This window comes from Pollicipes pollicipes, unplaced genomic scaffold (genome assembly GCF_011947565.3).
Source record: "Pollicipes pollicipes isolate AB1234 unplaced genomic scaffold, Ppol_2.1 Scaffold_3087;HRSCAF=3621_pilon_pilon_pilon, whole genome shotgun sequence".
Taxonomy (NCBI): domain Eukaryota; kingdom Metazoa; phylum Arthropoda; class Thecostraca; order Pollicipedomorpha; family Pollicipedidae; genus Pollicipes; species Pollicipes pollicipes.
In genome coordinates, this window is record NW_023596225.1 from 18,164,734 (window position 1) to 18,187,126 (window position 22,393).

At 58.1% G+C, this 22,393-nt stretch overlaps 2 protein-coding genes and 1 long non-coding RNA gene across 5 annotated transcripts in view; 1 reads left to right on the forward strand and 2 right to left on the reverse strand.

Annotated features, from left to right (window-relative positions):
* The window catches only part of LOC119089441 (5-oxoprolinase), a 37,951-nt gene extending 30,364 nt beyond the window's left edge, over positions 1–7,587 (reverse strand). The window contains exons 1-9 of the mRNA XM_037212139.1: positions 7,478–7,587; positions 7,114–7,152; positions 6,416–6,600; positions 5,148–5,339; positions 4,611–4,728; positions 3,992–4,106; positions 3,255–3,417; positions 2,158–2,243; positions 485–686 (exon numbers count right to left, since the gene is read on the reverse strand). Of these exons, the coding sequence (XP_037068034.1) occupies positions 485–686; positions 2,158–2,243; positions 3,255–3,417; positions 3,992–4,106; positions 4,611–4,728; positions 5,148–5,339; positions 6,416–6,577 (1,038 nt within the window). The 5' untranslated portion in view covers positions 6,578–6,600; positions 7,114–7,152; positions 7,478–7,587. The remainder of the gene's footprint in view (positions 1–484; positions 687–2,157; positions 2,244–3,254; positions 3,418–3,991; positions 4,107–4,610; positions 4,729–5,147; positions 5,340–6,415; positions 6,601–7,113; positions 7,153–7,477) is intronic.
* Positions 7,588–7,955: 368 nt separating this feature from the next.
* On the forward strand, positions 7,956–11,257 carry LOC119089442 (nucleolar complex protein 4 homolog). 3 transcript variants are annotated; one of them, XM_037212143.1, is made up of 2 exons: positions 7,956–8,001; positions 9,923–11,257. In XM_037212143.1, the coding sequence occupies exon 2, from the start codon at positions 9,926–9,928 to the stop codon at positions 11,138–11,140; it is 1,215 nt and encodes a 404-aa protein (XP_037068038.1). In that variant the 5' UTR covers positions 7,956–8,001; positions 9,923–9,925; the 3' UTR covers positions 11,141–11,257. The 3 variants fall into 3 exon arrangements, with proteins under 3 accessions (XP_037068038.1, XP_037068036.1, XP_037068035.1); XM_037212141.1 differs by having other exon boundaries at positions 7,965–8,036; XM_037212140.1 differs by lacking the exon at positions 7,956–8,001 and adding an exon at positions 8,452–8,471.
* Positions 11,258–12,103: 846 nt separating this feature from the next.
* Positions 12,104–13,702, reverse strand: LOC119090397 (uncharacterized). The gene is made up of 3 exons (XR_005093220.1): positions 13,635–13,702; positions 13,153–13,248; positions 12,104–12,643 (listed from the first exon to the last, which is right to left on the reverse strand). It is a non-coding gene; the product is annotated as an uncharacterized LOC119090397 (long non-coding RNA).
* Positions 13,703–22,393: the final 8,691 nt, after the last annotated feature.

Consider the following 22,393-nt stretch of genomic DNA (forward strand, 5'->3'; position numbering starts at 1 on the left):
CGAGGTCACGGCCGCGGGCGCAGTCACGCACGGATCAACGGAGGTCGCAGTCGGGTCACTCAGTCGGTCAGTCGGTTAGACTCACGATGACTCACAGGTCAACTTAGGTCAGCAACATGGCATCAGCACGCGACACTGATGGCAGCAGCGTCACCTAATGAGCAGATGCGGGAGACGACGCTTCGGGATAAGAAAACAGACCAGATGAAAGCAAAATCAAGCTCATGTCCCGAATATATTGCAGATCTCAGAATATATCGACTCCACACGTTCCTGGGAACACCACATCTGCAAGAATGTCAGCCGGAAAAAACCGGAACCACAGGGGATGAATCGACCCCTGGTTACATACATACCCTGTAACAGCACGCGTTCCGAACCGCCCTCACTGCACATTGTGGCAGGATCTCCAGAACCCGCGCAAGTACGGTCGTCAGCCGTCCGGTCAGTAGCAACAACCACTGATAACTGGCGCCTGTCGTACCTGGGGTGCCTGGATGACGACGCCTGCCGTGGTCGACTCGAACACGTGCTCGTAGCTGCCATCGAAGCGGCTCACGTCAGTGCTGGTGCCACCCATGTCGAACCCGATAACCGCTAGTTCAGTTTCTCGTCGGTAGGTGGTCTGGGCGTAGCCGACTACGCCGCCGGCCGGGCCGGACAGAATGGCGCGGGAGCCGTTGAAGCTGGCGGGAAATGGCAACACGCGGACTTGTGTTCCCGGAACAATAATGCTCACCACTGTCTCAGCCGCGAACATGAGTTCAACACAAAACGAATGATAAAGACACGCGTCACACACTTGTAAAAAGAACATCCAAGGGAACTAGCACGAGTGGATGATATGGAAGTGTCATCTTTAGCAATCTTAAAGGTGTAGTAGGCACAAATAGATATTATTGGTACATTATCAGCCGAAGCTTGTAACATCACTCACATGAATGAATTAACAGGGCTATAACAATACACAACATAATAATACAGGGTGTATGCCAAAATGAGGCTTTTGACATTGGCGACCACATAATTAATGGGGGCTACTATGATAAACAACAAACCCATTCAGTGCATATTATCATATAGTCTTTTTAATGTTACAGCTAACTTTTCGCCACATAACTTGACACATGGACACACAACATCGAAACTTACCAGCTGTGGTCCGTATGATCCACTGCATAACTGATACATTATCATGATGTTGCAAAGGCAGTTACCTTGAATGACTCGTAGTAATTCCCCCTTGAGAGCAAAAATTAAAAAGCGTTCATAGAGTAACAAAAATCATGCCCTCTGCGATTCTTTTATGGTATACATTCACAAAAACTGCACATAATCATGACAACATTTGCTGGGAAAAACTCCCTACTTAACAAAGTATGATTTGAACGATGCCTAAAAAAAACAGAGCTAGAGACACCAAATTCCAAAACGTAGGTTAGCCTGTTTGTAACCTCAATTGTCAAAATTTGAGGTTTCTAGGTCACGACCTTTGGTTCCAATAAGATCAAACAAGGTCAAACTTCAGGTTGGTGTCCAAAGTGCCCCTAGACCTCCTCATGCAACCACCCTAAACCTAGATACCTGCCCTTGGCAAAAGAGCATGGTGCTCATTTTAGAGTTAATGCCTACTCTGACCTTCAAGAAGTTCATGGAAGAGGCTTGTTGCGGTCCCAGTTATCAGCAAATTCGAAACGAGCATCAGAAACTACCCCACATGGCAAGCTCTCCAGTAAAAAAACAGGTTGGTTTTGAACGTGGCCTGGCAATGTTACCTGACCCAAGGTCAATGGAAGTTGGTGTAATCCAGAATTGAATTGTCTTTTTGTACAAAAAATTATTTCGCGGCAGTATGCCTTCGTCCAACACCCCGTTGTCCCATCGGACTGAACGGTTCCCTAGAGATTGCCTTCGCTCATAGTCAAGCCCGACTTTGACCCGTCATACGTTGGCGACCTTACGCTTGTTTTTTACTTCGATTTCCTCCTTCTATCGTTTCGCCCAAAAGCTCCGCTATTCGACTGCCTACAGCTATGCAAAGTTTGGCCAGTCTACGGCACCTGTTCGGAAATTATTCTAGAACAGCCTTTGTTGTGTCAAATTGACCCCTCCCCCCCCCCGCCCCAGTGCGTCTTAAAACCACATCCGACCTCTTACCTATCCATGGGCGTAAGCCCACCATCACTCTGCATGAACAGTACATTGACGTCCTTAAGCTGGTCTCGAAACCCGGCGCTAAAACTCTGGAAACGGTCGACAACAGGCAGATGGTCAAGAAGCACAGATAATGGTGCCGAGCATGGACGAGGAGCATGCAGACAGCGCATGTGCGTGATTGAAGCACTAGTGGGGGCATTCCAGTGAAGGGAAGACATTATTACAATGTAATTTAGAAGTGCGCCTAGTGCAAGAAAAGAAACACTATGGAAGCAGCTTTTGCGGACCTAAATGATTCAACCATGCCATGATACACTTGGGTGGTGATTTTGCCAGCAGCATGTACAGGATTCCCGTACACTATACCGACCGTTCATAGCAAGAGAACAAGATAGCGTAGACATATACACCTCAGTGGCATCCACTGCCTCCAAAAGTACAGCGAATAGCCGCATAACAGTCCAACAACCGTGCAATCATTTGCATTTGGTAATGCACTCCAAGCTCCAAGCTATCCCATTCCAAGCCTCCAAATCCCTCACATTTAACGCTCGCATAATTTCCAGCCGGCCACCAGGTACGGCAGGCGCGTGGTGCGCCGGTGGCCCACCTCAAGGTAGTGTTTGATGCACGGGGTAAGGCAGGCGCCGGCGGCCCACCTTAAGGTAGTGTTTGATGCACGGGTAAGGCAGCGCCGGCGGCCCACCTTAAGGTAGTTTTGATGCACGGGGTAAGGCAGCGTCGGCGGCCCACCTTGAGGTAGTGTTGATGCAGGGGGTAAGGTCAGGGCGTCGCGGCCCCACCTTGAGGTAGTGTTTGATGCACGGGGTAAGGCAGGCGCCGGTGGCCCACCTCAAGGTAGTGTTTGATGCACGGGGTAAGGTAGGCGTCGGCGGCCCACCTCAAGGTAGTGTTTGATGCACGGGGTAAGGCAGGCGCCGGCGGCCCACCTTGAGGTAGTGTTTGATGCACGGGGTAAGGCAGGCGCCGGCGGCCCACCTTGAGGTCGTGTTTGATGCAGGGGGTAAGGTAGGCGTCGGCGGCCCACCTTAAGGTAGTGTTTGATGCAGGGGGTAAGGCAGGCGTCGGCGGCCCACCTTGAGGTAGTGTTTGATGCAGGGCGTGAGGTAGGCGTCGGCGGCGGCCGTGAAGCCGCGTGGCACGAGACGCGCCATCGACATCACCCCCGACGAGAGGCTGACATGGCTGAAGCCCAGCCGCTCGGCCAGCGCGCCCACCGCCACCTCGTGGTCCGGGTACCTGCACATGGGTCATACTGGTCACAACGGAGCGTCCGCCGCCACCTCGTGGTCCCGGTACCTGCGCATGGGTCACACGGGTCACAACGGAGCGTCCGCTGCCACCTCGTGGTCCGGGTACCTGGTGAAGGGTCACACGAGTGACAACTGAGCGCCCACCGCTGATACCCAGTCCAGGTCACGACACTCTCGGTATAATTGCTTGCACCGTTTGCGAATATCCTAAGATAGCCGGTACGTGCCGACTTCTCGGAATCTAGACGGTGAAGGTGGGCGGCTCTCACGGATCGCGGGTTACGGCAGCCCTCCGCGGCCTTAAGACACGAGTGAAGAGCTGACTGGCTGTCACTGGCTCCCACGGCACACTCAGGTTGCCACCACCAGCGTGCTACCGCTACCACTCCGGACAACGACCACAGACACACACATGCACACACACATACACACACCGAGAGAGGAGCTTGGGACGTGGGACGGCACGTGTTTTCCTTATTGGCCGTGCCCAGACTCGGGTGCCTCGCCTCGCCGGGCGGGGGGGGGGGGGGGGGGGGGGGGGGGGGCGCCGCGTCACTCACAGGTACGAGTGCATCAGCACCACGGCCAGGCTGGTGATGCCGGCGTCCAGCAGGCGCAGCAGCTGCGGCTCCAGCGCGGTGAGGTCGGGCCGCCGCACCACCAGCAGCTCGTGACCTGCGGGAGGCGGGGCAGCGATTGAATACCGGGCGCCGGCGTCACTACCGGCACTGCTCGGATGGGGATCATCGATCAAATAAGCTGCGGCAGCCAGCTTCGGCATCCTCGCCAGCAAGTTCACCGTCACAGCTAATGTGGAGCCAAGAACGTTAGAGCGTCGGTTTAGCATAGAGCAATGTAACGTGGTCTGCCACAGAGCCGTTTAATAACACGACTGCAGACTTCTTGTGTGTTGCATGTGCGGATTGTGATATCCCAATAAATGCGATTTCGTCTGCGTAGGACAGCCCTCCGAGTCGCACTTTGCAAAGGGTTGTGGTCGGCGACTGCGCATCAATCACTGCGCGCGATCCCATCGATCGTGTGGGGTACAGTTGCGCGTCTCCTCTTGGTCAGGGCAATCAGCTCGGGGCACTATACTGGTAATTATACCCATCTCTCCCAAAGCTGGCCCCGAGACCTGAACACAGGCCGGTCCTCCCGGCCTGTGTGAGGACTGACCTGAGCGTGACGTCACGCGCTCGTAGTCGTGCTCCATCTGGCAGCGCTCGGACGCCAGGAACAAACGCTCGTCCACCTCGATGACGTCACGGTACAGTACGTCCGGGCAGGCGACCGACTGGAACGTGTCCGAGAGCGGACGGTCTGGGTCACGTAACCGGACTAAACGGCTGTTGGATCGCGGTCAAAAGCGGCCCGCGCGCTGGAAGACAGGATGTACTGGTAACGTGCCACAAAGGTGCCAGACAACTCTGTCAAGGCAATAGTGGTACAACTGTGGACTTGTGTCACAAATAGGACTCAATTGCATGATGCTATGATGCTATGACAGCATTCTTTATGCAGCGCTGAGGGAACTTGAACTTGTAAAAAAGTTACAAAACCTAACATCTACTGCATTAGTTACACACAACCCCAACACAAACATCCCAAAAGCCTGATTTTCAGCTATGCACTACACCGCGATGACATAAGGCACCTCTTACCATAGCGTAAAGCCACACACGCCACAGCCCGGGCCTAGCGGCCGCATCTCACCAGGTCGAAGATCTTGGGCCGGGCCTGGTTCCCGATGTGCAGCGCGTCCCTGAAGCCCTTGGTGATGAGCAGAGCCATGTCGGCCCCCTTCTTCTCCAGCAGGGCGTTCGTCGCCACCGTGGTGCCCATGCGGATCCACGAGATGGCGCTGGAGTCTATGGGCTCGCCCGCCGGGAACGGCCTGCCCGTCTCCTGGGGGTCAATTGGGCAAGGTTTCACGCAAGGTATCGGCCTTGCCTTTAGTTCCACGATATGTCGTCCGTCCCGACAGCTCAGTTGGTCAGACTTTCCCCTGACTGCGATAGCCTGCAGCCGGTAGCAGCCGCCGCGCTTAAGGTCAGGTGATGCAAGAGAGCAGGGCGGCCCGAGCCGAACGAAGCAGCATTGCGGCACTTCCGCCCCCAAACTCTGCCCATGGCTTGCAGTTGCACGATCGGATGGCAGGGCATGTTGCTCGCACAACGTGCACTGCTTAGCGCGAGTTTCGATCTGATAATTCAACCCATTTAAAAGGTCTGGATCAAATCTTCTTTTTTAAATGCATCCTAACGACCCATGTTTTGCTTTCCGTAGCAAGTGATATATTTATCATTCAAGGACGAATGTCACGGGTCGCCGCGTAACTAGTTAAGAGCTGTCAAAGACCTACGCTGAGAATTTCAGCACACAGGCGCGCGGGCTTCACAAGACTTATCCTGCTGCAGGTCCAGCCAGCGATCCTGTGGTGCTCTGAGAAACGAGGAGCCAAGCCGATGTTTGGGAGACAGACTGCTTTGAGTGAGACTCAACAATCCATGTGCATGACCAATCAGCTCCCTCCCTCACACGGCACTGACGACTCACCCCGAGGCAATCGCCGCAGCCTGGGGAATGGAAGCAGTGGAGCCCCCTCCCGCACGCAAGCACGCACGTACACACGCACGCACGCATGCATTCACACACGCGCATGCACGCACGCACGCACGCACGCATGCACACACACGCACGCACGCATGCACATACGCACGCACGCACGCACGCACGCACGCACGCAAGCACGCAAGCACGCACGCACCCGCCCACCGCCCCCCCCCCCCCCCTCCACACACAGACACATCAGAGTTGGCACCATTAATACTGGCCAATCTCTTTCCCATGCAACACATTCAACTGACCCACCACCCATTACCAGACCAGTCAGCAGCCAGCAGCCACGATCTGTTCGCGCCTCATTCCTCCCCCGACAAGAGCAGCACCGCGCCGGCCAGGGGCCATCTCCCTTTTCTCACCTGCTGCAGTATGCGGCGGATGCCCTCGGTCGGAGCGTCCGGGTACCGGTCCGGGTCGGAGGAGAGCAGCTTAAGCGTGCGCACGCGGCCGGCCGGGCAGCGCGCGTATATGTCCGTGAACGTGCCGCCACGGTCGATCGAGAACTCGAACTTGTCTGCCATAGCTGGCCCTGGGGCAATTCAGGCTGGGGGAGGAAAGATGGCATGTGGTCTTGTAGGCATGGTGTTGGCTTATATTGGATTCCCCTGTAGATGATTAATAGTTCATGAAGGACATCATTATGGAGCAAAAGAGCTGCTCTGGTGTCAGGCATACAACTAAGAATTCACTATGTCTCTGAGTTTAGGACCTAGAGTATATGGATTTAGATTTATGGTTCCAAAAGATCCAAATAGGTTAAAATCTTGCATCAAAAGACTAACTAATAAAATGCTACAGAAGAGAAGACAGGCAACTATGCCTAATGCAGGGATAACTGCTAACATATTTACATCCTTTGGTGTATTTGAGGAATCACATATTTTAAGAAATCAATTATGTACCAAATTCTGGCTCTAGGTTTTGAAGTACATTTAGAACTCAAAATCTGATTTCAGGGCTTGTACATTTGTATCCAAATTAAAGGATTCACAATGCTCAAACATAATCTGCCAAGTCTGATTCATCAGCTTGTCATGCAACACAATCATATGGTTACCTGTGCTCAGTTTCTCACAGCTTTTCCAAGGTGCAAAACCTGTAGGCGTGATGTTGGGTTATACTGGATTTATCAATACAGAGACACCTGTTTCCAAGTGCATTCATGTTGAACCTGAGCTAAAAGGATAGTTATGAGGAGTTACTGAGCTTTAAGGTACTGGTTCAGGTTAAGGGGCCAGGTATACCAACAGGAAAGGTGGGATGAGGGAGGAGAGGGAGGCTAACGCCACTAAGAAAAGAGACCATTACTATTTTCACGGATGGAATGCAGCTCTTTGTCCCTCGTTAAACGACTTTGCCCCCATCCCACCCGCAGTTAATGCATTCGACGATGCCCACCTAGTTTCTAAGTAATAACTTACACTATCTCACCCCACACACAAATCAGCACAGCTTTGGAGCCTTTCCACGACGTGATATGCGCACCTTCTCCTCCACTTGTATTTTTCCACGGGCTCTTAACATACGCCAGTCCCTACATCACACCAATCGGCAACATAAATAAACAGGGAATCAATCACGCTTTGTTGACATTCGGAGACTTTGTGATATGGTAGCATTAATTAGCTACCTTTTTAAAGGCTGGCGTTGTATTTAGAGAAAGAACATGCAACGCTGCAAGTTGTACGAGATAAAACATCCCAACCACATACAGATGTGGATTATTACCGTACAGAAACTAAGTGCTTAATGTTCTTTTAACTACCTATCTTGCACCTTTTCTGTATTCTAGTCAATTACAAGAAACATCATGCCGAAATAAACACTAATATTTCGTAGTATAGAGTTTTGTGCAAAATTTGGCCGCCAAAAAAGAGTCTCTATTTGGTGGGCTAAACACGCTTACGGCTCACTTCGCAAAACGAACGACACGTGCGCTAATACGGTTAGCGTGTATTCAGGGGATAGATCGCAGATACGGTAGGATGAATTTCTACATTGTGTATTGCTTTTGCGTACAGTGTGTACAGTTCTACGCCTCAGTATTGTTATGTACTCAGCTGCAAACGAATAGGGGTTGCGTATTACGTACAATTTGTCATCCTGTTGGTGTTTTACGAAATTAAATTCCCCGTCACAATTATACGTCGCCAAACATCCTGAACACCCGTCTCATGTCCGAAGCGTACTACTACCTTAGTCATTTTATTACCTGAGTCATTTTACAGATGGTAGGAAAAATGTTCTAATTTTTAGGAGTGTATTGCAAATAGTTGCCTAGGTGGCTTGAGGTCCAGGATGTTTGCTGCCCCAGCACTTGTGGGCTCAGGGCACAAATAACAATATGCCTTGTTCAGCAGTGCTGAGAACAGCTCAGTACAAATGGTCTGAAACCAAGAATGCAAAAAATAGATGGTATGCCAGCATATCCAGCATATCAGCAGCACTCTAGCAGCAGTATTATGTCATGCATGGTGTAGATATGAGTGTCCCAGCACTCCGTCATCACCACTTTCAGTACATGTTATTTTATGTTTGCATACTTCAAGGCCAATGTTTTCACTGTTAATGATAGTGCATATGTAGTTAAAAGCAAAAATGTCCTTGAAAATTTTCAGGAACAAGGTTTTTTAATGACTTAACCTAATTTGGCCTCATGTAAGCTTAGTGCAAACATTTTCTAGGCTCTATGCACAATGTCATGTCAACATCTGGCATAGTGGAATTTTTTGGGTTTGCCTGAACCCATCAACCAGGTTGTGTCATCCAACCTAACAGATAGTTTTGCTGCATGACAGCTGATCAGTGTAGTGAACTATTGATCATGTCATGTGGCATAATATTATAACCACATGATATCAAGTGGTGTGCATGGAGGCCTTAGATTGGCTGGTGTTTACAAACCAACAAATTTATCTTTTCAAATGTATTTCTGCCTGCTTTATATATATATATATATATATATATATATATATATATATATATATATATATATATATATATGTATGTATATATATATATATATTGTAAGCTATTTATGAGGGTTGTAGATTTGTTGGTGTTGTAGTGTGCACAAGGCCTTGGTTATGCATTCACATGTGTGGTGAAAAAATGTTTTTGTGGAAAGCTGCAGATTTGTTGATGGTCTGAATTATCATCCACAATATGAAAAAAGTTCCCAGGTAACCTCAAGCCTCAGGAAGCACATCACAGAGGAACTGGCTCTCAATGTCAAACATAGAACTGTGCCTGGGTTGCCTGGTTTTGTACCTGGTTTTGTACCTGGTTTGTACCTAGTTTTGTAGAGGATATGTGGTAATCTGTCTTAAGCAAGCATCCAACCTTACTTTATACTTGACTAAAAATCTAACATTTCAATTGGGTTGAGTGACTAAGGATATTTTATTAGAACTAAAAGTTTGCCTGCATGGCTGAAAATGCAGGAGCTAACTTATGCCCACCTCAGCCCCTAACCAGCCAGCAGTGACTGCTGAGACCATGGCATTGCCTAAGAAGACAACTTGTATCCTGGTTGCTTTCAGTTAGAGATATGATTTTTGGAAGACAGCTTCTTAAATGAAATTAAGTGAAAAGCATTAGTTTGGAAAGGGCAGTGCTACACAAATATGCCAGGCTGCTGCTGTTTGCTATATATGTACTTAGGTGTGTATGCTATTATGAGATTGTATGTCTAAATGTTTACATTTTGCATTTGTGCAGCAACATGGCATGTATAGTGGCTCATGTTGGGCATGGATATGGTTCACTGAGTGTATAAATAATGGCTCAGTGGTATGATTCAAGATTATTGAACATGCTTTCCCTGCTTTTATGACCAAAATTACCATGGCCTCTGCTTCTTTCAGGGCATGGCACCAGCAAGAAAGCGAAAGAAGCTGGCTCAGCCTGCCCCTGCTGCCATCAGCGACGTCCAAAACGGCGGCAGCGCCGGCTCGGATGACAGCGCGGAAGCCGAAGACATCGTGAGTGATGAGGAGGAGGCGCAGGCGCAGTTCCCGGCCGATAAGCTGCGCCAGATGTTCGCCTTTATGCTGTCGGATGCGGAGGACCGTCGGCCGTTCATCGCGCGCTTCTCAGAGCACATCGAACACGACGACGTGCAGCGGGGAGGCCTGGGGGCGCTGGCCATAGCGCTGGCCGAAACCAAGGCCGCGCCCACCCAGCTGCTCTCGTGTAACCTGTTCCACGTGCTGAAGCTGTTCAAGGTCCGCGGCGGCAAACGGAAGGCGCAGGTGGGCGTCGCGGCCGACGCGAAGGCGCTGGAGCATTTCGACGCGCTGTGGTTGCGCCTGCTGCAGCTGCCGCTGCCGCCGTCGCTGTACCGGCGCGTGCTGGCGCTGCTGCCGGAGCGCGTGCTGCCGCACTTGCGGAACCCGCTGCGGCTCACTGACTTCCTGCTGACCTCGTACCAGGTGGGCGGCGTGGTCAGCATTCTAGCATTGCAGGGCGTCTTCTACCTGATGCAGCACCACAACCTCGAGTACCCTGACTTCTACACCAAGCTGTACTCACTGCTGGAGCCCAACGCGCTCCGCGGCCCGCAGCGGGCGCGCTTCTTCCGTCTGGTGGACCTGTTCCTCGGCTCGGGTTACCTGCCCGAGTACCTGGTGGCCGCCTTCGTGAAGCGGCTGTCGCGGCTGGCGCTGACTGCGCCGACGCCCACGCAGACCATGCTGATCCGGCTGATCTGCAGCCTGATGGTGCGGCACCGAGGCCTGCAGCGCATGACGGACGACCCACGCGGCGCCACTCGGCTGCCAGCCGACCCGTACCGGCCCGACGAGCCGGAGCCGGCCCGCTGCGGCGCCGCCGAGTCCGCCCTCTGGGAGGTACGCTCGCTGCGCAGTCATCTGGTGCCCGCTGTCAGCCGCGCCGCCTCGTTCGCCGAGCGCGAGCTGCCCGAGCTGGAGCACCCGCTGGCCGAGCTGCTGGAGACGACGTACGACGACATGCTAGAGGCCGAGTTCGGTCGCCAGGTGAAGGAGGTGGCGCTCACCTTCCACCGACCCGAGGGCGTGCTCTCGTGGCGCGAAGACCGGCTATCCACCGACTGGAAGCTGTAGCCGGCGACCGTGACCGCTGGCGCCCAGCTGCGGCCGGGACTGTCCGGTGGGCCGGTGGGCGATCATGTGACGGCCGCGGCCCTGAGAGGTTTTGTAATATACGTGGTGCGCCTGCTGGCCGGTTATTGATGCGGGTTTCCGGCCGGAGTTGCAACGGTCGCCCAGGAACGTCAGAGTCAGCTGTGGGCGGTGCTTCTGGTATTTAATTACGTAGCAGTTCTGAGAGCGGAGTGTTATCCGCGCTTCTGATTCATGGTTTTCGGGAAGCGAAAGCCATTCTGCTGCCTGCTTGCCCGTGTGCTGTCGCTTATAAAACCCGGCTGATATCGTGATACAGGCAATAGGTTGTGCTGGCGCACCTTACAATAGTTTAAAGATGAGTCTGGGTTATAAACAGGCAGTTTCACACGTATCTCCATGCCTTAGATTTTTCCCGGACAGACTGCGTTGTCACGTGGTTGCTGGGTGAGTTTTCGTCGCAGCTCAGTCGTGTCATGCATCGGCCCGGCTTGCCAACGCAGATCGTCTGCATCGGTATGCACGCTGCCTCCTTCCCGTGCCCCAAGACATTATTTTCCGGCAGGTGTCTGCAATGTTTTGCATTTTTGCAGGCTAACCTCACGCTTGAAAACTTCTGTTACTTATCTAAAATGCTAGTAAGTGCGCTCCAATAATTCGCCCGTCCCATTCGCTTTGATTGGCTAATCGTTGCAAGTCGAGCCACTTTTCTCGACTGTCGAGCTTATGACGGGATGCCGTCACAACAAACGAAAATCGTCGAATTACACTTAGCTCCAGCTGCTCTCCTCTCTCGCCGCCCGTCCATTTCACCGCTGCTATGCCCATTTCATCACGGCAAGCCCTGTCATACCAGACATCACACGCCTCGAGTCTCCGTACCGTTCCCGGGTCCTCCCTCTCAAACCGCTGCCTCTCGCCCAGCCCTTCCGAGAACGCAGCCGCCATCTTGTCGCAACGTTTATTAATGTGTTCGCCGCGCTCTGGGCTGCAGCGGCTACGCGCGGCGTACCAACGGAACGCACGTCTACCGAGCGGGCGATGCGGGGCCGGGGCCGGCCGAGCCTGTGGGTCACGCTCTGCCTGCCCCGCGCCGCCGACCCAGGCTCAAACAAATACGCCATCCGGTCGGCGCCGCGGCCCCATGCAATCACACGCACAGATACACACACACGCACGCATACGCACGCGGGCACACGCATGACCGGTCGCCGCCCGCCGTGCGGACGCTATCGCAGCAGTGAACTAGATGAATAAAAAGACGCAGCGGCGCCACTATATGTACAGGCGCCCCGGGGCCGCCGACAGGTACTGGAGGAGTGTGTGAGTGAGACCGGACCGGACCGGACCGAGCGGCGCGCGCGATGGATGCATGAGTCGATGATGAGGTGTGATGAGTGAACTGGGCTACTGCGGCGGTCGCTGCTCCTCCGTCTCCGGCGCCGACTCCGTGCTGCTGCCCGCCAGCAAGACCGGCGACCGCCACTGCAACATGGGGCGCGCAAGGGTCAGGCGGGGTGAACAGAGCAGATGGGCCACTGGATGTACACACACACAAACACGGGTCACAACTGGGAACGAGAGGGGCAGCGGCGGATATTGAAGGTCCGCGTGAACCCGGGGACAACACGAAACCTGGAGACAGCATGACATTATGAAAACACCTTACAGACCGGCATGTTATATGCTCATTTGTATGTATACGCGAACTACACGCTTCACGCTTCCTGTATCTACATGCGGACAGACGCGCTATGCTACAGACCACTTCATGTCAGGTCCATCACGACCGCATCGCGCGTCACCCAGCCGTGATGTCATTTACCTAGCCGCCGCCGGACGGCCAGGCCGCCAGCTCGAAGGACCTCCCCACGCAGTGCTGTCTCGCCGCAGCCCCGGCTCAGGGCCGGGCCGGTCCGGCTGGGGCCGAATACCGGACGGTACCAGCGACCGGCCGGGGCCGGCGGCTAGGCGGGCCCGCCGCTCCTACTCACCGCCGGCGGGGATCGGACGCCGCTGTCTGCGGCCGACAGCAGCTCCTTCCACTGACGCTCCGACAGCGGGAATTGTCGGCCCGGGAACCCGCACGGCTGCCGACCAAACAATCCGCATCAGCACCAACGGCAGACATCGGACGCAATCAGCTCTGAGAACACCCACGCACGGACCGAGCACCGCCCCGCCACACTGTCAGCAGACGCCACGTGCACTCCCGCGTTGCTGATTGCTCCTGATATCGAATGCTGGCCCTACGTGGATTACTCACCCATGATCCGGGTCTTTATCGCGAAGCACGCTGGCCGGATCAGAGCATCGTACATCGGTGACAACGCCAAAACCACTCCCACAACTTCAACTCATTCCAGTTGAAACGCAACCGTGGCAGGGGTGCTTTCCACCACATCCAGCAGATAATCCAACATCACGCGCTGCGTGCACCCACCCACCAGCGCCAGCCACCCGACGGCCGCCTCACCTGCGCCAGGTACTCGTATCGGAGGACGTGCGGCCGGTCGGCGGCGGCGGCGCCCGCGCCGGCTGCGGCGTCGGCCGGCGCCGCCGCGTCGGGCGTGTGAGCACGCCGGCCGCGGCCGTGGCCGGGCCCGCCGCCGGCCGCCGCCGCCGCCATCTGACCAGACTGATACAGCCGGCGCCGCTCGGCCAGCTCGGCCGCTAGGTGACGCTGCTCGAACGACGCGTCGTCCAGCGGCTCCGGCGGCGGCGTAGGCGCCGCGTCGCCGTTCACGGCCGCCGGCTGCAGCGCCACCGTGCGCCACCTGGCGGGGCGGACGGGCCATCACGTCAGGTCCAGGCGGGACACGACGACGGGATGGCGCGGCCGGCGCTGGCGCTCCGCACGGGTCGCCCGAAAACGAGGGGAGGAACAACAACGGCTTCACGGAGGCATAGCAAGTCCTACAAGTCAGAGGTCAAACGGCCACCCCAGAACGGTGACAGCGCCAGTCTGCGGTTGGTCGGCTCGCCCCTCAACCGGGGACGATCTTACAGAGCATCCACGTAGTCACAGGGCAGCCATTGGTGTTTCGTAACAAGACAATTGTTGGGGAGTCTTCAGTTAGTCACCAAAAGGATAGAGCAGAGACAGACGGCGCAAACAATGAGCTGTCTTACGGGCGGGCACGGCCACGGCGCAGCTATTGGTTGATCATGTCAAGTGAGGGTATTTATGTTATTATTATTCCCGGTTCTGTCTCTAATGCCTACTTTACTGGTTATGAAATCCTGTTTCAGTCGGCAAAACAACCCGCTGTTGCCACCTCCAAATCAATCGCACGGCACACCAGCCGCACTTCCAACACCAGGCGGATCAGACCTGCCGCTCACCCCACGCCTCCGCTCGCACCACCTACCCGGGCGTGACGATCTCTTTGTACTTGGGCTTCTCGATGCGCGCTGTGGAGGCCATGCTGGCCGGGATGACGATGTTGTCGATGTCGTACGAGTTCTGGCGGTGCCGGTGGCGCGCGTGCGCCGGCCGCTCGCGGCTCTCCCGCCGCTCGCGCTCGGGCGACGCGCGGCCGCCGGTCCAACAGGCGGCCGCCTCGTCGTCGGCGGCGGCGGCCGCCGGGCGGGCGTCGCGCGGCGCGCCCGGCCGCGGCTCGCCGCTCGCCGATGACACCGAGCGGCAGCGGCGCGCCACCTTGGGTGGCCGGCCGACGCGGCCGTTGCCCGGCAGCCACTCGTCGGCGGCGTCCAGCTCCGGCAGACGCTTCAGCACGCCCGCTGCGGCGGTGGGCGCTGGTGAGGCAGACGGCACCGCCAGAGGGGGGACGGACTGGCGGCGCCACGCAGCAACGCGGCGCCGAAAGGACGCGGCGCTGATGAAGCCAGCCTCCTTAGTCGTTTTTTTAACATTTGCCGTTTGTGAGCGCCACAGTGATGTCACGATCACGAGAAACGTGACCTACAGAAAGCCCCCGCTGGTATCACCACAGGCGTCTATCGTTACATGCACCGCAATCTTCGATGGATTACATATGGCTAGCAATGAGGCCTATTGACATCCCTGAGCGGTTTGCAAAATGTCAAACCCGGTATGATCGCAATCAATAAAGAGTATCATATATCAGTTAGAATTATCGTGAAGGAGCAAACCAGATCTGTACCACGCACCGTGTAGCTGTCCGTCCAGTTTACAACACTAGCGCCCACGTTATTTGCACCGTAAATCATGGAGCAGTCACCACGGCCTACCATACTTAAGGAGGAAATAATCCTACACTCGGAAACATAACAGCAATAGATCACCGACCATCACCCAACATGACGCTTCCGACAAGTATTCCTTCCAGCTCAACTGGACATGTGCCTGCCTCCTCCCTTCTCACCCAGCCGTTCCCGCTTCCACGCCACCGACCCGGCCGCCGCGGCAGCGCCACCCACCTGACTTGCGCCGGTGGAAGGAGGGCCGACTGCAGGGCGTCACGGCCGGCGCCGGCGCACCCGCCGCCGCCGGCGTCACCACGCCCGCGGCGGCGGCTGTGGCAGCGGCGGCTGCGGCGGCAGCGGCGGCGGCGGCGGGACCGGGCGTCTGCAGCGCCGGCGACGGCTGGCCGCCAGCCTCCTTGGTGACGAAGCGCGGGCCGCGCGGCCGCGCCTGCAGGTGGTTCTGCTGCCAGCGGCTGGAGCGCAGAAGCGCGTCGTAGCCGAGCGAGAGCGCCGCCTCGCCGGCAAACGACAGCACCGGGTGGTAGGCGGCGTCCAGCAGCGCCAGTCGCTCGCGCACCGGCTGCGTCTCGGGCCGCACGCGCGGCGCGTAGTCGAGCCGGCCGGCGCAGATGGCGCACACCTCCCGGCCCGGATCGCACGAACAGCGCGCGGTGGCGCCTGCCGCTTGTCGCGGCGGCGCGCGCGTCACCGAAAACACGCGCCGTCTGCCCGTGCTCGGCCAGCGCCGCGTGCGCGCGCACTGGCCGTCATCCACATCCGCCGGTGCGTTCACCACTTCACTAGCCTTCGTCCGGTCGCGCAACGCGGCGCTGCTGGCGTCGCCGGCGCCGCCCAGCTCGCGTGCTGCCACCTGTCGGCTGCCAGCGGCATTGATACTGCGGCAGGCGGCCGCTCGCGGGTTGGTAGCGCGCAGCTGCCTGCAATATGGGAGGAGCGCAAGTTAATGGGCGCCGTTAGCTGAAGGGCGAACGGACCAAAGTCACGCAACAGCCCTCTGTGCTGTGCACTACGCATTGTGCTATGATTCGTAGGCATGCGATACAAGGGAATGTGGTGTGTGTGCTGCTGCCGGGCTCAACGGCGCACAAATCGCTCAGCCAGCTGCGGAGCGTGCCAAGGCAACTAATTTATATTCCACGGAGTGAAGGAGCGCGTGAGCCATACGCGGAGCCGTCCACAGCATGCACACACCCTGCTCCACTGGAAATGGGTCACTGGACGGGACTACCAGACCCGGATTTGGTGGTCACCAACCCCCGACCACCGCGCTGCGCCGGGCCACTACCGCGCCCTGGCCGCCCAGCCGGGCCGGCGGTTTGCTGGCAGCGACCGGACCGACGTGACACGACTGATTGACTGGGGCAGCAGCGCACACTGGGAGGGCCACCTCGCCGAGCGCCGACCGCGGTGCCCCCTCCATCGCTGATAGACCGCGGGAGAGCAAACTGAGTGGCAGCGGCGTGCGAAGGCACGGAGCTGCACGTAGAAGCCGATAACCTCGGAGTGATAGCCTGCCTTGCCGCTGGAGTCACAACGGCTGGACACAAAAGGCGAAAACTTAACCACCTAGAGTCCTTGGCGGTTATCCGCCAACAGTAGCAATATCACGGGATTCACTTAACGGCGTGGATGTCGCTTATCCGGCGGATCACCCCAGCCGGTATGGCCGAGGTGATCCGCAGTGCTAAAATCCATCAGGCCAGCGGCGTGGCACGCCACCACAAGACACACCGGTCGCACAAGATTCCCCTCCCCCCCCCCCCCCCCCTTTATCCTGTCACGGCCAGACGCACACAGTGCTGCCTCCCGCGCGGAGGTCGGTCCCGGCACCCATCCCCCTAGTTCCACGCGCTGTTGCCGCCCCTGCCGCGGCGCGCAGGGCCGATACGGCGTCCGCCGCCGACGGGGCGCGGCCGACGCTCGGTCGGCCCGGTCCGGCCGGACCGATAGCGTCCAACGGCCCCGGGCGGCAGACGGACGCCGCCGCGGCCGGTCGGGTCCGGCCCGGCCGCGGCGCTCAGAGTGGCGCGGTCACGGCGGTCGTGGTGCCCGCCGCAGCCCGGCACGGCCCGTGACGTCCGCCCGGCCGTCCACCGGCCCCGCCACCAGAGCGCGGCCCGACTGTGGCGCGGGCGGCGCATGCTGCAGAGGGCTCGGTTTCACAGGGGCGACGAAGCGGCCGCAGCCGTGGGAGGGTGCGGGACGCTCTGGGCGCTTCGGTCGAATGGCAACACGGAAGTCAAGGCATCAGGGCACCAACCTGTGCTTATGTCCACTGAGCGTGAGTCTTGAGCAAATAACGTAGCGTAACGTAACGAACTGCCGTAAACCAGCCTGGCCTGTCGCACGCAGCCAACCAGTCCAGGGGGAAAGCAAATAGCCTGATCATCGCAGCTCACACGGCAACAATATAAACAGAACATTACTGAGGAACCAGGTCACGTTGGCAGCCGTCACCGGCACATGGGACGGGTCCCGCCGCCACCCGGCCGCTGGACGGGCCCTGCGGCCGCGCCGCGCTCTGGCGCCCTGCCAGGCCCGTCACGGTGGAAGCGACGCATGCGCGCGCACGGGCCTTGCGGCCGTGCGTGGGACGCCCCCTCCCCCCCCCCCCGTGCATCGGACGTCTGCCGGGTGGTGACGGCTCGCGGTCGAGGGGGCCGGGCTGTGCACATGGCCGTGGTGCCGTCCTATCGCCGGCACTGCGCGGGACCATAGACTGCTTGCGCAATCGGTTCCCAAGGCCACAGTAAGTGGCCGCCGTGAAACGGTGTCGTCACTCGAGTGACCTTGGGCACGGGTCGCCGCTCTACACAGGCTTCCGACTGGTGACAACTGCTGATCGCTTTTTCCTTTGCAATGTCGCCCCAGGCCGCACCAGCCGTACAGAACCACGGCTTTCGCTAATATCGAGTTGCAGACAGCATGAATTGCTCCATCTACCACATAGCCGCCGACCCAAGGGTCGATGCGGCGATGCTTTTAAACCCCAGCTACAAAGGATGAGCGGCTTGCTCTGCCGAATTCCCTCCATGTCAGGAGTTAACACAGGCCCTACCTGGTCTTTATGAATCATCGCAAAGACGCACCTAGAGAACGTACCCGATCACCACAACCTGCTCCAGTCAGGTAAAGCTTACAACCGCAAAACGTTTCCCTGCTACACCCACGCAATATCCGGGGGCCCGCGGCGCCAAGCGGCCGGCGCGCAATTTCCCTGCGCGGCGCCATCTGTCGGATGACCGCCGGGCAATCAGCAGGGACGCACGCTTGGCAGCGTGACAAAGCGGGGCGCGAGGGCGGGCCGGGTCGAGAGGCGCGGGCGTCACGAGCCGCGCCCGCGCCCGCGCCCGCACCGGCCGCCAGTCCGCCCCGACAATGGAGACGACGCCCGCCGCGCCGGTACACACCGCCACCGTAAACACCGGCCGCGCCACCGGCGGCCGGCAACGACCGCAACGGGAGAGGAGCAGGCGGAAGGGCGGGGATGCGGCGGGGATCGCTGTCCAGCGCGTAGGCCGGCCGCGCGGCGAGCGGACCGGGCCGAGCGGACGGTCACATGAGCGCCGGCGGCCGGCCAGTCGCCGCCGCCACAAGTGTGCGCCGCGGCCACACACCGGCGACGGCGATCGATGCGGCGCGCTGCTCGACGACGCCGGACGCCCACTGCCGCCGCCGCGGCCGGCCACTGCAGTCGCGCCACTGGTGCACCACGCTCAGAGCGTTGTCGCGCCGCGTGCTGGCAAGTGCGAGTGCTCGGAGGACACGGATGGCCCGGAGACGAGATCAGGTGCAGAATCTGGCGATCGACCGGTCTTGTCGAGATTGGTAAAATCGCCCGGGAGTTGCCAGGCAACATGTCGACAACTGATCCCCGCCCGCCGGCACAGACTCTGGCCGTTTCATACGGCACCGGTCCATCACTGGGACACTCAGCTGACCACAGACGTCCGAGTCCGGTCCAGCCGTCAATGGCTTCGCTCGGCACGGGCGACCCGCCGACAACATCAGAGCCGCACACCCGTCGTTGTTAATTGGTGTCTTAGGGCACGCCGACTGCACTGTTCACTTTGCACCCGACCTGTGACCGCACACACCCCGCCGGCGGCACCTAGGTCAGGAGCTCCGCCGGCCGCCGACAAACACCGCCACTGCGAACGCGCGGCGCCCGACAGACGGACGCCACCTCAACACGCCCACGGCGGCAGGCGCGGGCGGTGGGAGGGAGCGACCGTCTCGCCCGGTTGGCCGGCCAGCCAGCCGTCGAAGCCCGCCAACGGCCATGTGCCCGGTGGCGGCGCGCCGCGGGCCGGCCGGCCGGCCGCCTCCGCGCGCGCCCCGAGCCGGCCGCCGCCACGGCCGCCGCCACGGCCGCCTCCCGGCTCCAGTAACGGCCTGGCAGGCACGGCGCGGCACCGTCCCGGCCCACACCGGTCCCGGCACGGTTCCACCGAAGATCGTAACGCAAACCGGACTTGCGTAAACAAACGCCCACGACGCTCCGCGGCGATTTCTATTTGGAGTCGAGGGGGCGCGCCATTAACAGCTGTCGTGGCCGTTTGAAGTGTGTCTTTCATAGGGCCCGGCCGCCGAGCACCTTCACCGCTGTCGCATGAGTCAGGGTTTACTGTGAACGAGCGCGATCCTGGAAAGGGCCGCGGCTGACCACACCGGCGGCCCGATGCGGAGCACAACGCGCTGAGGACCACTGGTCCCGCCCCGCATCGAGCGCCGCGAGCCAGCTCGCACTTCGACCCCGTACCCGGCGAACCGACATAATGCAAACACCCTGACCATGTGTCACCGCTAATACACGCATCGCCCCATCGGCTCCCCCCCTCTGCAGGCAACCCTCCTTATCTATCGTTCTGCGCAGCGTCCACGCCGACGCCCGACGTGCATTCGTCTGCTTGCCATCGCCTTCAAAAAGCCGCGGCGGAGACCGGCCGTTCAAGAGCACTCCCCTGCTGTCCATGCCATAGCCAAACCCAGTAAAGCACTGCTCTCAGATGTCAGAGGCGCCCTCAGCTCAGCCCGCGGGCTGGTCCACATGGCCAGAGCGGCTCCACCAGAGCGGCCCCCAACGGCCGCTCCCCTCGCCCCAGGCGCCGGCCGTGGTGGAGCTGGCGGGCCCCTGGCCGCACGCAGACACACAGGCACGCTGCCGCTGAGCCGCGCGCGGCGGAGAGCCGAGACACGGGGCAGCACACAGCCGCTAGCTGCACGTGTCACAGCCTCAGCCCGCGGCACGGCACGGCACAGCACGGCACGGCCACCCCAACCGAACCGTGAACACTGCGCACCCACGCGGCTCTCTCGAACGGCACAAACACTCCCCCAAAACGCCCCCCACGCGTTCCTCGAGCGCCGCGTCAGCACACGCAAACAAACGGGAACCGCGGCCGGGACCGAGTGGCATCTGTTCCCGCCCCGCAGTGACGGAGCCTGGGGGAACCATTAGCACGTCGCGCCACACATACGGCGGTGCTGCGTCGGACGACGTCTGGCCCATTGCGCTGGTCGGATCACAATACAATGCAGCTCTGTTCAGTGTTCCGATGGTTTTAGGCATTCCCTTGACTGAGAGGAGCAACAAGACAATTACGTGTATATTAGACTCCCAAAAAAGACGTTCATTGCGTTTCAATACCTTCCGTGATTAGCACAGCGTATTCATTCCCCTGCTATACATTTGGTTCCACTTGTCTGCCAATGTTCTGCGGCTTTCACCGATGTCACAGGAGGGCGGCACTACCGCGATGAATGGACTCAACACAACGGATTCCAAAATACCGAAACACGGAATCCGTCGGCTTGGCAGAATGTCTCGTGCCGGATTCTCCCCGAACAGAAATGTTACCGCCCTCCCTTCCGCCCAAAAAACTCCCTCGCTCTGTTAAACTCTTCTTGACATGATCTGATATGTGGTGCCAAATTGAGAGCTAACGTGTTATTTTAGACCAGTCAGCCGGTCCACCAGACATGTTAAAACCTAGCATACTAAGATGAAGGCCGATGCTTTCCATGTTTCAGAAGTCAGTCTTTTGACTTTTGCATACACCCTTCCCCCCCCCCCCTCCACTCCCACTCTGGGATATTATATTCCCCAATACAGGACCAAAACAAAAAATCCCACGCATGCCCATGACATCCCCACCTGGTCAAATATCTAACACACTACCCTCTTCTTTCCCAATCGCCGCAGGGCGCTGAGAGTGCAGCCGGCTGTCCATGTCGATATAAAACTGCCATCCCACATGTAACGGCACACACCACTGCGGCAGACTACATGTAATCAGCGGAATTTTCCACTTCACAGGGCACGCACCACATATAGTTATAAATAAAGCAGCCCGCTGGTGGTTACGCGAGCAGTCACGTGACCTAACCACTACATCACAGCCAGCGTTGAGCAGTTCGATAGCTTCCCGCTGGCAGTGTGTCATTTACCGCCGCTTCGCCACATCCGGGTACACTGGTATGGCAATGCATGACGTCACCGGCGCTGACGGTGACGGTGCGGCGTCACGAGGGCATTCCGTGCGCGGGTACTCCTTAACGGCGCCCGGAGTGTTGTCACTGCAGCTCGTCTGATCCAGGGCACAGCATCGGACCGATACAGCGGCAGACCTCGTCTGGTCCAGGGCAGAGTATCGGACCGATGCGGCGGCAGATCTCGTCTGGTCCAGGACAAAGCATCGGACCGATACAGCGACAGGCCTCGTCTAGTCCAGGGCAGAGCATCGCACCGATACAGCGGCAGACCTCGTCTCATCCAGCGCAGAGTATTGGACCGATACAGCGGCGGACCTCGTCTCATGCAGCGCAGAGCATTGGACCGATACGGAGGCAGACCTCATCTGGTCCAGGGCAGAGCATTGGACCGATACGGCGGCAGACCTCATCCGATCCAGGGTAGAGCATCGGACCGATACAGCGGCAGACCTCGTCCGATCCAGCGCAGAGTACTGGACCGATACAGCGGCAGACCTCGTCCGATCCAGCGCAGAGTATTGGACCGATACGGCGGCAGACCTCGTCTGA